Raw genomic sequence first — 14,632 nt, forward strand, 5'->3', positions numbered from 1 at the left:
CTAACTTAAGCAACAAAAGGAATTCTGGGAATGAATTCCAAACTCCTAAAAAAATCCCATTTTCACGGGTTTATCCTATGGTCTCCTCAACCTTAATAATATGTTTCTAACTAAAGCAGAAACCCAAAATCCCCAGCATGAGAAAAATCATTTGCAGCAGCCCAAATATACAGCCTGACGTTTTCTAAGCCAGGTTGCACTAATTATTCCTGACTGTTCTTCCCAAGGACAGCAGAGCCACACAGCTAAAGGTATAGCATCCCTCTAAAGGGGTTTTATATTGTTTATATAAAATTCTCTTGGAGAGCTTCTCCCCGTCATCTTTTCCCTACATACAGGCATGGGAAAAAGATCTGGGCCATCCATTAGATGAGCAAAAATGGCATAAAATTTGGGACTACCTTTATAATTGCAAAATGCCAGAACAAGCACTGCTGAGAATCCCTGTGCTGAATACAAATAAACACACCAAATCTTTAGTACTCAAATACTCCTAGCAGCCAAACTTACCATAGCAAACTCATGTATAAAATAAACTAGATTCTGGATGAACAGCCTACAAGTAAATGACAGACAAAATCAATTTAAAAAATATGGACCCCCTGGATTTAGTATGTCACCCTGTCTGATGTGATTTGATATGAGTGAAAACTGACCAGACCAGGGGGAGTCAAAGAAGACACCATTAGTTGAAAGTTTTTTCTTTACCTGTTTTTTCATTCTTCAATTCATCCAAGCAAATAAACACTTGCACACTATCATTATAGTATGCAATATATAGAGGTTGGGGATCGCAAAAACACTTGACCCCAGACACCGCAACTTAAAGTCCTCTTCTCCTTTAAGAACTTAGGTATCTCTAATTTAGCTTTCAATGTTCATAAAATAAGAGATTTGAGACTGTTGACAGTGTACCTTTATTGTGTTGAAATATTCCATATGGTTTCATACATTATCTTCAATAAAGGCAAAATTTAAATTAAAAAAAAAGTATAGCTTACTTCACTGGTGCAGGAAAGAACCCAGTGCTTATGTAAAAGTGTACACAATATCTGGGAAATAAGTGTCCAACAGTTCATTACAGAAAAAATGCAGTAAATTTTAGCAGCACCTAGTTTTAGGTTTTGTTTTTTTTGTTTTTTTAAACAGTTTTTCTGGTGCTTTAAGGTTTTAGAAAACATTATACAGGTCCTTTTCAAAAAATTAGCATATTGTGATAAAGTTCATTATTTTCTGTAATGTACTGATAAACATTAGACTTTCATATATTTTAGATTCATTACACACAACTGAAGTAGTTCAAGCCTTTTCTTGTTTTAATATTGATGATTGTGGCATACAGCTCATGAAAACCCAAAATTCCTATCTCAAAAAATTAGCATATTTCATCCGCCCAATAAAAAAAAAGTGTTTTTAATACAAAAAAAGTCAACCTTCAAATAATTATGTTCAGTTATGCACTCAATACTTGGTCGGGAATCCTTTTGCAGAAATGACTGCTTCAATGTGGCGTGGCATGGAGGCAATCAGCCTGTGGCACTGCTCAGGTGTTATGGAGGCCCAGGATGCTTCAATAGCGGCCTTAAGCTCATCCAGAGTGTTGGGTCTTGTGTCTCTCAACTTTCTCTTCACAATATCCCACAGATTCTCTATGGGGTTCAGGTCAGGAGAGTTGGCAGGCCAATTGAGCACAGTAATACCATGGTCAGTAAACCATTTACCAGTGGTTTTGGCACTGTGAGCAGGTGCCAGGTCATGCTGAAAAATGAAATCTTCATCTCCATAAAGCTTTTCAGCAGATGGAAGCATGAAGTGCTCCAAAATCTCCTGATAGCTAGCTGCATTGACCCTGCCCTTGATAAAACACAGTGGACCAACACCAGCAGCTGACATGGTACCCCAGACCATCACTGACTGTGGGTACTTGACACTGGACTTCAGGCATTTTGGCATTTCCCTCTCCCCAGTCTTCCTCCAGACTCTGGCACCTTGATTTCCGAATGACATACTTTGGACCACTGAGCAACAGTCCAGTGCTGCTTCTCTGTAGCCCAGGTCAGGCGCTTCTGCCGCTGTTTCTGGTTCAAAAGTGGCTTGACCTGGGGAATGCAGCACCTGTAGCCCATTTCCTGCACACGCCTGTACACGGTGGCTCTGGATGTTTCTACTCCAGACTCAGTCCACTGCTTCCGCAGGTCCCCCACAATCTTCCTCAGGGCCCAGTCACCTCTTCTCGTTGTGCAGCATTTTCTGCCACACTTTTTCCTTCCCACAGACTTCCCACTGAGGTGCCTTGATACAGCACTCTGGGAACAGCCTATTTGTTCAGAAATTTCTTTCTGTGTCTTACCCTCTTGCTTGAGGGTGTCAATGATGGCCTTCTGGACAGCAGTCAGGTCGGCAGTCTTACCCATGATTGCGGTTTTGAGTAATGAACCAGGCTGGGAGTTTTTAAAAGCCTCAGGAATCTTTTGCAGGTTTTTAGAGTTAATTTGTTGATTCAGATGATTAGGTTAATAGCTCATTTAGAGAACCTTTTCATGATATGCTAATTTTTTGAGATAGGAATTTTGGGTTTTCATGAGCTGTATGCCACAATCATCAATATTAAAACAAGAAAAGGCTTGAACTACTTCAGTTGTGTGTAATGAATCTAAAATATATGAAAGTCTAATGTTTATCAGTACATTACAGAAAATAATGAACTTTATCACAATATGCTAATTTTTTTAAAAGGACCTGTATATTCTCATTTAAGAATTCACAAGAAATTAAAAATAGAGCAAAACAATAATACATAAGACACAAAATGTAGTGGGTCAAAATAAATGAAAAGACTTTCCGCACAAGAAAAGCAGTCACAATCTGGTTCACAATCTGGTTCCATGGTGTCGCTATGTTTAGACATGCATGGTTACACACAGAGAAGCTGTAATGTTTCAGCAAACAGAATGGTAGTGTCAAATATACTCAGACATGCCTACTATTTTGTGCTGAAAGCAGAACATGCCTACCGAATACAAGACCTGACAGGACTATGTACTGAAATTGTAACCTTCTTGGACAAAAGGTGCCTGCACCTGTGCTTTACACTGTGAGGGTGAGAAAAGGATAATATACAGCTATGTTATCAGCCTCATCTAGACAAACTATACTGAAACTATACTGAAGAAACGCAGAAAGAAAATAACTCTTGCTTCCTACAACAATTAAAACATCTATATATGCGACAAATGAAATGCTGCATAGCATTACAATTGCAAACTGTTTTTACATTTATCAATGTAGTTTTTTCAAGTAGTAAGGCTGATATTGTTATTGCTCTGGCAGGTATTTTATTTCAAACATTTGAGTGTGTCACTAGGTACTGTTTGTTAAACGTAGAGAGACAACTCCTAGCAAATAAATCTTACATCGTGGTCAACAAAATGCTTGTGCATTGACGCACCTAGCCAAAGGGCAAGTCATTTGCATTCCAAGAAACCAGGGGATGAACAGAGAAATATACCAGCTGAATGTAAATGGTTTGTTTCAATTAAGGTGACAAATTGCTATAGCTTTATTACCATTTAAATAAGCATGGCACTACCAATGTCAGGTATTCTATGAACCCTGCCCGCTGGATCTTAAGGAGAGAGTGAATAAACTGGCATATGTCCAGAGGACATCAACAATATTTTATAGGTTTTTCCCACAGGAACAATCTCCACATTTTGTAGGGGCCAGATACAAGGCCCCAGATGCAGACTTGCACAAAATACTTTATGCTTTTCTACTGTAACTTTACTGTACTGTTACTAACATAACTATGACACAAAAGAGAAAATCTTGCAAGTAAGCAAAAGAGAAAACTTGCTCTGGAATCTTTTATAAAGTCTTTGTTCCTTTCTATCCAATGCTACTTTCCATGTTTAAACTTTGCTCATGGTCGTTAAATTAAAAGTTTTTACTAAATGGGTTGTGCAAATTTAGCCAGAAGGCATTATCAATCGAAGACAACTAAACTTAAGAAAATGAAGTGCAGCAAGCCTCATGGAAGGACAACCTGCTATTCCAATAAAGCTTTAAAAAGCATCACCCTTAGACACAGCTTAAAAATAATGAAGACTAATACTTCCTAACCTTTTTCTTGAATGGGACACAACCTGGGAGCCAGTTTTATGTCAGAATTTATTACAATGACACATTTTAATGGTGGGAGTTCCAAGGCAATTATGAACACAGAATAATTTTTAACAGGAGAACAAATCTTACATGGTAAAACAGTGACATAGCTGGGCATAAATTCTAAGCCATCTAGCAACCAGCAAAAAAGAACAACACTTTATCAGAATTCAGATTTGTGTAATTTTTTTTTCTACTTTGAGTAAACTTACTTTTTAAAAAAACACAATACTATACACAATTACTTTATTTTAAAAATCTGATTATAAAAAACAAGACTGGATAAAATGTAAAAAATGCAATTACCTCAATTTATCTGTTTTCGCATAGTTCACAACTTTTACATTAGAATTTATCTAGTTTTTTTCCCGCTAATTAAATATCGGAACTTCACATTTTTTTAAATTCATTATTCTATTTCATGATTTTTAACACAAAAAAATTCAAATTGAAGGAAAAAAAATAAACATTGCTAAATAACTTTTAGTAACCTTTGAAACACAGATGCTAAATAACCCAAAGAAGAGTACTACAATCTGCAGTTCTGCAACATGTGCGTTACAAACAGTTTTACCCCCATTAGACACTGAGGGAATTGGGTCAATATTACCCTTTACCCACACAGGCCAAACAACATTTTTTCATCTTGCCTAACTAGATAAAGTTTGTCTGAAGAAAAATATACACATCATGTTGTGTTATAATACTGAGTAAAGAAAATATAGTCCTTCTAAGTTAAGTGTTGCAATTCTGTTTTAGGGAGTTTCAGAATGGCCACAACAGAGTTATTCAACTTAAAAGTACAATATTTTACAAAACAATCACTTACTCTTTACAGGTGAGAGCCTTTTGAGAAGTTATTTGCCCAAAATACTTAATTATATATTATAGAGAGAGAGAGAAGATCTTTTTTTAGACTTTCACTACCTAATCCTCTACTTTGTCATTTATCCAAAGTTAATCCCTAATCTTTGGTGTTTGTTTGCCTTAGTCTTTTCAAACCAGTTGTATTGTAGTATACAAAACTGATGTGCCTTACAAATTAGCAAAATTAAAGACATGTATATTATTCGGAATACATAACTATTAAGCTCTGGTCAAACCTCATTCATCTTGCACAATGCAGCAGCACTGGGATTAATAAGACGTCAACAGTATTTGTTAGTTAAGTTTCTAAACTTAGAAAAGCGGCTTCATCAATGCTTAATAACACTACTTCACAAAAGTGTAATGTCAGGGCTGGAAGGACTAAGTAGATGACTAAAGATAACATGACTCGGCCAACAACAAAGACCACCAATTACTACAAAGGATACGGGTAGGTCAGGAGATACCCTCCTCTCTTTACCATTGTCACCATCTCAGGCTGGACACTTCAGGTGAATTAAATTAGATGGGAAGGCAATTAGGCCGTCTGTTATTAGTGGCATCAGAAATACAGGAACCAATATAAAATGATTATCCCTTCCCCCCCATAGCCAGTGCATGAGAGCCTTTGTAAGCACCACATTTCAGAAAAAAACCTTGACTGCCTGGAACTGGGACATTACAAATATTGCTGCTATAAAAACAGAAGTAATTTATTTCTGTGCAGACACTGCGAGGCCTAAAATTTGCCAGCTGCCTACAGTTGTTGCACTGCATACTATTATATATTGCCTATATGATGATCACCACAGATTTACTGTACACTAATATACCTTTATAAAAGAGTCCAATGCTAATGGCATAGTGATGGTAACAAGTCCATCTTGCAGAGAAAGTGGAAATATTTAAAGTTTTAAAAATACTTGAAAAATAAGAGTAAAATTCTGAAGATGATACTCAATGGCAAATTAATTTAAGAGTGGCTAATTTGACCCATGGCCTTAGACAGTTTTAAACACAATAGTTTGGCATATGAATATTTCTGGTATTGCATAAGGTTAAAATGCTTGACTGGGGACATATACAAGAGAATTTAACAAAAACATACCTGATCTGGTTCCATAACAACAGAAGGCTGATTTCCTAAAAATATATCCGATCCTCCAGGGTGCTGATTTTCCCAAGGGAACTTATTTTTTCCTTTCCCTGCACTTAACATTCTACGAACAACAGGATCGATATGAGGTACAGTGCTTCTTCCACTGGAATCGCCAGATTTATACTGACCGCTGTGAATACGAGTACCAGTCAACAGCCAGTCTGTATCAGCTCCAGGCAGATGAGGAGTTGCTCTCTGGCGAGCCGAAGAAGGAAAAGGAAGTGCATACTCTACTAAACCCTGCGAAGTAATTTTGGGAAGTGATTTTCGTGCTAGTCGGGCCTGGACAGCATTCATGAGCCCCTCTCCATTTTCTTGCAACTCTACTTCATCCACAGCCTTAAAAAGATTACATTTTCCAGTGCCCATGGTGGCAGCCAGGACTGCAAAAGCTTCCAAGGCCGCATGGCGAACTTTTCTCTTGCTATCTATTAAACATGGAGCAATTTCACAAGCAAGATACGCTAAATTAAAATCTTCACTTGGGTAGGTCAAGAGGGAAATAATACAAATATTAACTACTTCTTCTCGTACCCTGGAATTCTTGTGTTTTAAATGATCTAGCAATATATTTAATATTTTGTGAGGTCCAACTACTTTCATGAGTCTCATGTAAATTTTCATGTATTCTTGCTTTACAGCTATTTTGCTGTCTCCAAGAAGTTTGACTGTGGAAGCTATAATAGGTTGAAGAAAGTCATTCACCCCATGGCCAAGATTTAATACTAAATGATTAAGAACATCCAATGTGACAAGCACAACGGTGAAATTTTTATCATCTAGTAAAGTACATAAAAAGTTGATGAGTGAAACTACATTGGAATGTGATATTGCGCTGAAGTCACAATCTTGAATGAGGACCTTGAGCTCCTCTACTGCATGTGTTCTGGACTTATAATCCTTCATGTCAAGAAGTCGCGAATGAAGTTCTTGCGGGATGACTCCGAAGCTGAGATTGCTATCATTCTGCGAGTTGTCTCTTATAAGTGCTGATTTGACTGCAGAACTATGTTCTTTATGAGAGTATGGTCTAGTCTGGGAATTACCTCTCTTCTCAAAAATGTCGCCATGGATATCACGAAAAGAGCTGTCTAAGGTATATGACCTTCTCCGTGCAGACCCAGTATGCATCCGTGTTATATCCGCAGAAGTGGCAAAAGATGCCACATGTGACATGTGAACTTCCATATCATTGGAGCAGATCTTATCCAGGCAGGAAACAGTTAAAACTGATGCAAAATGTAAAGATCCATGATGTAATTTAAAGGTGAGGCAGCCAAAATGGCTACCTCTTTAATCATTGTCATTTTACTCAAATAAACCATAATTTGTTGATGGTTCTATGATTTGAAAACAATTTCAGTCTCCTTAAATTATGTTTTGACATTGGGATAGAGATAAGCCTTCTGCCACATTTATAAACTTGAAAAATAAAAGTTCCAGTAGAACTTTCTTCTCACGGATAGTGTTTCAGAGTAATGCATAAACCATGTAAAGTATTAAAGCTGACTGACAAAAATCCATTCTTTCTGTGAAAAGAAAAAGGAAATCCATTTAAATTGCAATGAAACATGTCCACGTCGCACATACTAATATCTTCTGCTACTCTTAGCCTAAAATGTTTAATGCCATGTATAACCTTTGCATTATGTAACATGCCTGACATATGCCTTTTTTAACACCTATATATGTATTTGTAATTGGAATCAACCTGTAAAACGATTCAATGTCATGGTAAAGTGTATAGTTAAACAAACATAAATAACAATGCATCCAAAAATTAAACCTACAAGACACAGAGAAAATCTGGGGAAGTATACACTGTACATTGATTCCCTATGGGAAAAGTCAGTATAATGAAAGTAATTATAGCTTGTGTTCTTAGAGGAAGAAAAGAAGTATATGGTGGAAAAGCATAGCGAGTGCTTGGAAGAATAAAGAGAATAAATCAACGAAGACATACCGCCCAGCACAAACGTTTTCCACTGGCCAGACCCGATGTTCTTAACACAGCCCGCAGTCCAAGACCACTGCTGTTAGTATCCAGCTCCTTGGTTCCAGCCGGAGAGCTAGTCACAACGTCACAAGTCTCATCTCGCGAGACCGCGGCGTCACATTACACGCACAAGCACATTACAAGTACGGAGAGCGACAGGGAACCTCAGTGTTGCGCGTTCACACGCCGTGTTAGCCTGTGCTGCATACTGTAATGCTGCAGACGGCTGTTTAGTGTATTTTTTCTTTTGCTGGCTGTTCCTACTTATGTTTCAGCTTTCACCCAGTATTCCCACAAGGAATCATTTCTATTTTCTGCTCATAGATACAAGATGTGCCTTTAGGGTCTAGTTTGACTAAAAAAGGAAAGCGTGTTTTGTGGGGGCAAGGTGAAATGAAGTAAAATTAATATATCTTTATTTGCAATCTGTGGGTCAGTGTATTTTTAAGCAAGGGCAGGATGTTTCATGCAGTGGCTAATTTAGGAGAAGCGTGAGTGGAATTTGTTAAATGTAATCTTGATTTTAGGCTCTTTTTCACGGTGGCATTTGTTCCTAATATTTTTACACAAGCAAGGGACAGGTTTTCTTATAATTAAAAGGGGTTGGGAACCTTTTTGGCTGAGAGCCATAAACACCACATATTTTAAAATTAATTCTGTGAGAGCAATACAATATGTTTGGCCGCGGATGCTGTGGGGCAAGATAGGGTGGGTCCCAAGGATGGCGGATGCGAAGGAGGGCGTGGCCTGCGCTCGGCGGATAGAAAACGTGTTCTAAGGCTTAGAAAAGGTCTTCTATCTACTGAGCACAGGGGCAAGGTAGGGTGGATGCGATGCGGAGGAGGGGGTGGCCTGCGCTCGGCAGATAGAAGACGTGTTCTAAGGTTTAGAACACGTCTTCTATCCGCCGAGCACAGGCCACACACCCCCATTATTTTTTTTTTTAATTAAAGATTTGGCAGCGAGCCAGATGCAGCCATCAAAAGAGACACATCTGGCTCGCGAGCCATAGGTTCCCTACCCCTCAATTAAAAGGTTAATTTAGGAAAGGACATAGGGTACAAATTGACCAAAAGTAACATTTTACTCTTCAATGAATCCAGAGGGCTTCATTTGTTTTAATTTATGTTGTCTGTTATTCCCACCTGCTTTGCCAGTTCTAGAATCTGCCAACTCAGTTGCAATGCTGAATGTTTGTTTACAAAATGCCTTAAATTAAAGAACACATGCTCCCATACAGTAAATCTTGACAAACAATTTTGCTAACATAAAAATAACAGCTCAATAAACCTCATGGATATAAAATGATGTAAAGGCCAACGCGTTTCATCAGGTTACATAGTTACATAGGGTTGAAAAAAGACCAGCGTCCATCAAGTTCAACCCATCCAAGTAAACCCAGCACACCTAACCCACACCTACCAATCTATACACTCACATACATAAACTATAAATACAACAATCAGGTTTCTGATTTCCTCAAGGGCTTAACCAAATTAAGTTTAAAATGTTACCTAATGTGGCATATCTGTCAAGTTTAAACCACATAATCTACATTGCTTTCAAGTATGATGTTTGTTCCCTTGGTTGGAGTGCATATCACAGCAAAAAGTGATTTGCCCATGCAACAAGCGCCAGATTTGTGTATTGGGAGAATAAGCTTTTACTAGGTACCTAGGCTGGATGAAAGGTTTTTTGTCTGCTTAAAAGAAACCTTAGGTTTATTAGGCACACATAATTGAAGGTAAGGGTCTGATTTGAAAGTATTCCAATTTTTTCCAAAGAAATGCTAATTTACCCGTATGTATATCTTCATATAGTGCTACTTAATATACAAATAAATACAAACAAATAAATATAAAGTACTGTTGCATTATGGATTCCACAGAGCTAAGTGTCAAAGAGACAAGGGAATGGAGGTCCCTGCCCTGTAGACTTGCAATCTAAATGGGAGGGCAGATATAAATAGGAGGGCATTCAGTGCTGCAGGTTACAGTGGGGGCCACTACTGTGTAATTGCCAGTTTCCAGTTCAGGTGCTATGCCAGTGCTCCAAGAGGTAGTCTTTGAGTTTAGTTCTGAAGAAACTGAGAAAAGCAATTCAGGGATGACATTTGAAAAATAAAGAACAACACTTATACCAAGGATTAAAAGTAGTGCAAAAGATAGAAATAACATCCCCATTTATCTTTTGGTTTTATTTAGGTTCTTTTTTATTATTGTTACCAGATGCCCCTTTCTCATTCTGACAAAGTATTTAAAAACCACATACAGCTTCCTTAAATATCTGTTAACAATGCCCTCTAGTGGTTATCACACACACACGTTAAAAATACATATAACAAGGTTGTGCCAATACTTTAAATAAATCTCTTTACATCTATCTTAATAAACTAAAATGAAAATCTTTATTGTTCCACTTGCACCTGCAGACTCTTTTGTAATACTGAGCCCTACCTATATCAACTGGCCTAATTTATATTTTTATTCAGGCCCCCAGGCATTAAAGTTCTTAGTCACCTAATCCAGCCTGCTTCACATCCTCAATAATTATCTAGTATAAATAAATTTAAAGCAACTGGACTTGTTTGGTAATCATTGAAGACGTTTCACTACTCATCCGAGCAGCTTCTTCAGTTCAACTGCTGCTCGGATGAGTAGTGAAACGTCTTCAATGATTACCAAACAAGTCCAGTTGCTTTAAATTTATTTATGCTAGATATACCATGACCTGGATGAATGAAAATCTTCATAGACATCCTCAATAATTGTTTAACCCTATTGGTTTATGGATCTGTCGTAACACTTCAAATCTCAGTTGTCCCACTGTTAGGGACAATTTTGCGCACTTTAGTGGTGTTCTCGCTGGCCCTAAATCACCTTGCACTAATTTATCTCAATGATTGTGCTCTTTTATATGAAATCAAGAGGTTTCTGAAATGCAACCAGCCCAGGACATTCAACCTTCAAAATGATCTTAAAGGGGAGCTATCATGAAAAAAATACTTTGATATAAGGTAGATCTCATTATAACAATCATCTTTGTAAATATGTTTGATTAAAATTTAGGAATTGTTTCATTATTATAGTTTGCTTTTCTTTACCACACAATCTTTGACTTGGGAGTCCACTGAGCTCTTGGTTAGGGTAGTGTTTTAGTTGACAGGTGAAGCTCTTATTTTTATTGGACCTTCATTGGCAGCTTAAATTTATTACAAGATGCCTCAGCCCATCTTCTCATTTTAAAGTGTGCAGCACTTTCTCCTTGACTTCTTTATATCTCACCAAGGTCTTTAAGGGCTCTGGCACACGGGGAGATTAGTCGCCCGCGACAAATCTGCCTGTTCGTGGGCGACTAATCTCCCCGAAATGCTATCCCTCCGGCGAAAATGTAAATCGCCGGTGGGATGGCATACGTGGCGGCGCGATTTCAGTGAAATCGCGGAAGTTTCCTCTCAAGGCATAAAAAATCAATACATGTGATTGCACATGATTACAGTTTGCAACAGTTTGATACAAATTACATCATCATTACAGAATTTTCAGCAAATTTGTGCCCATTGACTAATTAATGTAACAAGGCAGAAAAAGAAATTTTAAACTTTATATGAGGTAACAACATATTTATATATAATATATATATAAGTACATACAACTTAATGTTTCCATCATGTACATTTTAAGCCAAAATAACTTTATTACATACTTGATACCTACAGATTTTTATTTTAAATGATATCGTTTTGTATTGAAAGCAGAACTATTCCATTTATTTAAACCAAATAAAACCACTGTTAAGATGAAAATACATATCCCCAGTGACCACTGTTGAAACTTGCCAAGTCGTACTTCGTGAGTTTTGTCATTCTGATATTTGTGATTATTTTTAAAACTTCAAGGTAGGTCACTGGGAAATACACTTTTTAACAAAATGAGTCCATCATCCTGTGAAATGGGGTAGTGGATATTATCATGTAGTGCAGTGATCCAGGGTTCAGTACAGACTAAGGCCATCTTTTGCTTTTACATGTATGTTGATACAAACTTTATTTTACTTTATGTTAGAACGTTGTGCTTTTTAATTGCTTTTAGTACATTTTCTAGTGAAAAATACATTTTTTTGGTGAAACAAAACATATAACAAAATTCTAGTGTGAAAAATATTGTAGTGGGCAAAACATTAGATTTTGTCGTGAAACTATACCAGGCAATACATTTTTCTCATTAGCACTTTCTAATCCAAACTACTAAATTGCAATGCTTTCCTGAAGTTATTGTTTTTTCTGAAAATCTTGAAAAATCACCTTAAAGCTTCCAGTTTACAGAATCTTATCGCCTACATCTCAACAGGTACCAAGATAAAACACTAAATATGAATGCCAGGGGTCCACTGAACAGTTTGATACCCAATGTGCATAGGTTTACATATGTGACATGAAGGGGCCCCAAAATGAAAATGTAAAGCTATGCTAAAAAAAACATGCAATGAACTTCAATACATGGATAAAAATGTCCAATCTCAAAAAACAAATAAATTAAATATAATAACTGATACAACTGTGTGGTTAGTGGGCAAAATACCCTATCCAATAGTCATGCTGTAAAAATCAACCAGTGATGCACTGACATCACTGGTTATCTCTAGCTAAAGAATGTTTTAAAAAAGTTCTTTGAAAAACTTTTGGCTGCTCCGACATATTAATAACAAACTTGCCAGGCAAAGGGTAATAGTAAAATTGTCAACAAAATTCTAATGTCGAAGTAAAGCTGTAGTACTATAGGGTGTGATCACAACACTATAAATATATACATGACTTGACATGAAACATGATTTTTGCTGTCATCTTTTTTTCATGTTCAATCTGCTCTGGTATTTTTGATATATATTGTTGATAACTTTATTGATGATGTTGAAGTGCATTGTTACTTAAAATTTATTAGTCTTACATATTGATTTTAAAAAATGGCACAATGTAATGTTATTTGTATTTAATTTTGAAGTCATTATACCCAAGTGCATTATTCATGATTGCAAACATGGATGCTCCAGAAATAGAAAACCAGCTAGCATTTTTATGCATGTTTTCCATAAGAACATTAATAGAATAAAATCTTGGCTATTAGCCAGAGACCAGAACTATGGGATCTAAATGCCTTTGCAGAAAAGGTGTTAAGTAGAAAAAATAATGACCTATACAGACTGTGTTCAGCTAATTTTACAGATGATTCATATGTTTGTGAAGGTCAAAAGAAAATGGTTTAAAAAAATAAAATACCAAGTCAAATGTATCAAATTAGTGTCATAATATATACAGGTTTGGGGTCACTTTATCTAGCATTGGTGTTTTGATTAAGCACTCACGTTATATAGTATAAAAAAATAAAAAAAAGATTTTCAAAATTCTTCAACTTTTTATCATTTTGATTTGCACTATATATATTTTTATCTTTTTGGTTATATTCTTATGCGCTTCCACCAATACGACTGCACATATTCTTTGAGGCTCATCCTAAGGGGAGCTAACATCGGGAGGAAGCAGCATCTCATCTATATTGATTCCTACCACATTGAAGATCTATATACACGGATCCTTTCATCAAGAAGCGCTGGATTATGAGTGTTCATTCACTCCATAAACATTAGACAAGTCAAATGTATTGCCTACTTCAGCTTCAGCGGATCAGTTGTCTCATCAGCAGGCATGAAAACTTTGCAAGCTTATAGTCATATTGTTTCAAAGACATCATTCATAAAAACCATATTAATACTGCTTTCTAAACCAAAAAAGGCCAATAGGCAGAAGAATAATCCAAAAAGATCTTAAGCCACCATAGCAACCAATGATTTTCATAGAACAGAATCTGAAGAAACTAGGATAAATACAGATTATTTCATTAGGACAAAACACACTGGTTGCAACACACCAAAAACCTGCGGAAAAAGAAATGCCTCAACGTTAGCTTCAACAAAAAGGAAAGGTAAAAGTACTATGAGAAATCTGTCTGATTTTGGATTATGTGCAACTGCTAAAAAGGAATGTAAATGTTTGCAAAAATTAATTCACTCTTCAGACAAAGAGGAATCAAGTTTCACAGAATTAATTCCTGAGGATCATATTAGTGTTAGTGATTTAGAAATAGAGAATTCATCAAGTCCAAAAATGATTAATCATATTTGAAGCATGTCTTTATAAATTGTTATGGGCTGCCCGCTGTGTTCACCATCCATCTTGTGATTTATCTATAAAGCAACTAAAGAAGTCATTGTCTGTGTCATTTCTCTCTGTTAGAGCTATATCAGTCAGGCCATCATTTCCATTTATGGGACAGCCAGTTCCACAAAGGTTGTTTGCTTTATGGTAACTTTCTGATGGCTTAGGCAATATCTCTTAGTTCTGGTTTCTCCAAGGTTTCTCATATGTACCAACTTCTAAATCTGCACCAGAT

At 36.7% G+C, this 14,632-nt stretch overlaps 1 protein-coding gene across 1 annotated transcript in view; it reads right to left on the bottom strand.

Annotated features, from left to right (window-relative positions):
- Positions 1-8,301, bottom strand: part of togaram1 (TOG array regulator of axonemal microtubules 1) — a 45,964-nt gene extending 37,663 nt beyond the window's left edge. Inside the window, exons 1-2 of the mRNA XM_002940543.5 lie at positions 8,154-8,301; positions 6,140-7,719 (exon numbers count right to left, since the gene is read on the bottom strand). Coding sequence (XP_002940589.3) covers positions 6,140-7,378 — 1,239 coding nt within the window. The 5' untranslated portion in view covers positions 7,379-7,719; positions 8,154-8,301. The remainder of the gene's footprint in view (positions 1-6,139; positions 7,720-8,153) is intronic.
- Positions 8,302-14,632: the final 6,331 nt, after the last annotated feature.

This window comes from Xenopus tropicalis, chromosome 8, assembly GCF_000004195.4.
Source record: "Xenopus tropicalis strain Nigerian chromosome 8, UCB_Xtro_10.0, whole genome shotgun sequence".
NCBI classification, from domain to species: Eukaryota; Metazoa; Chordata; class Amphibia; order Anura; family Pipidae; genus Xenopus; species Xenopus tropicalis.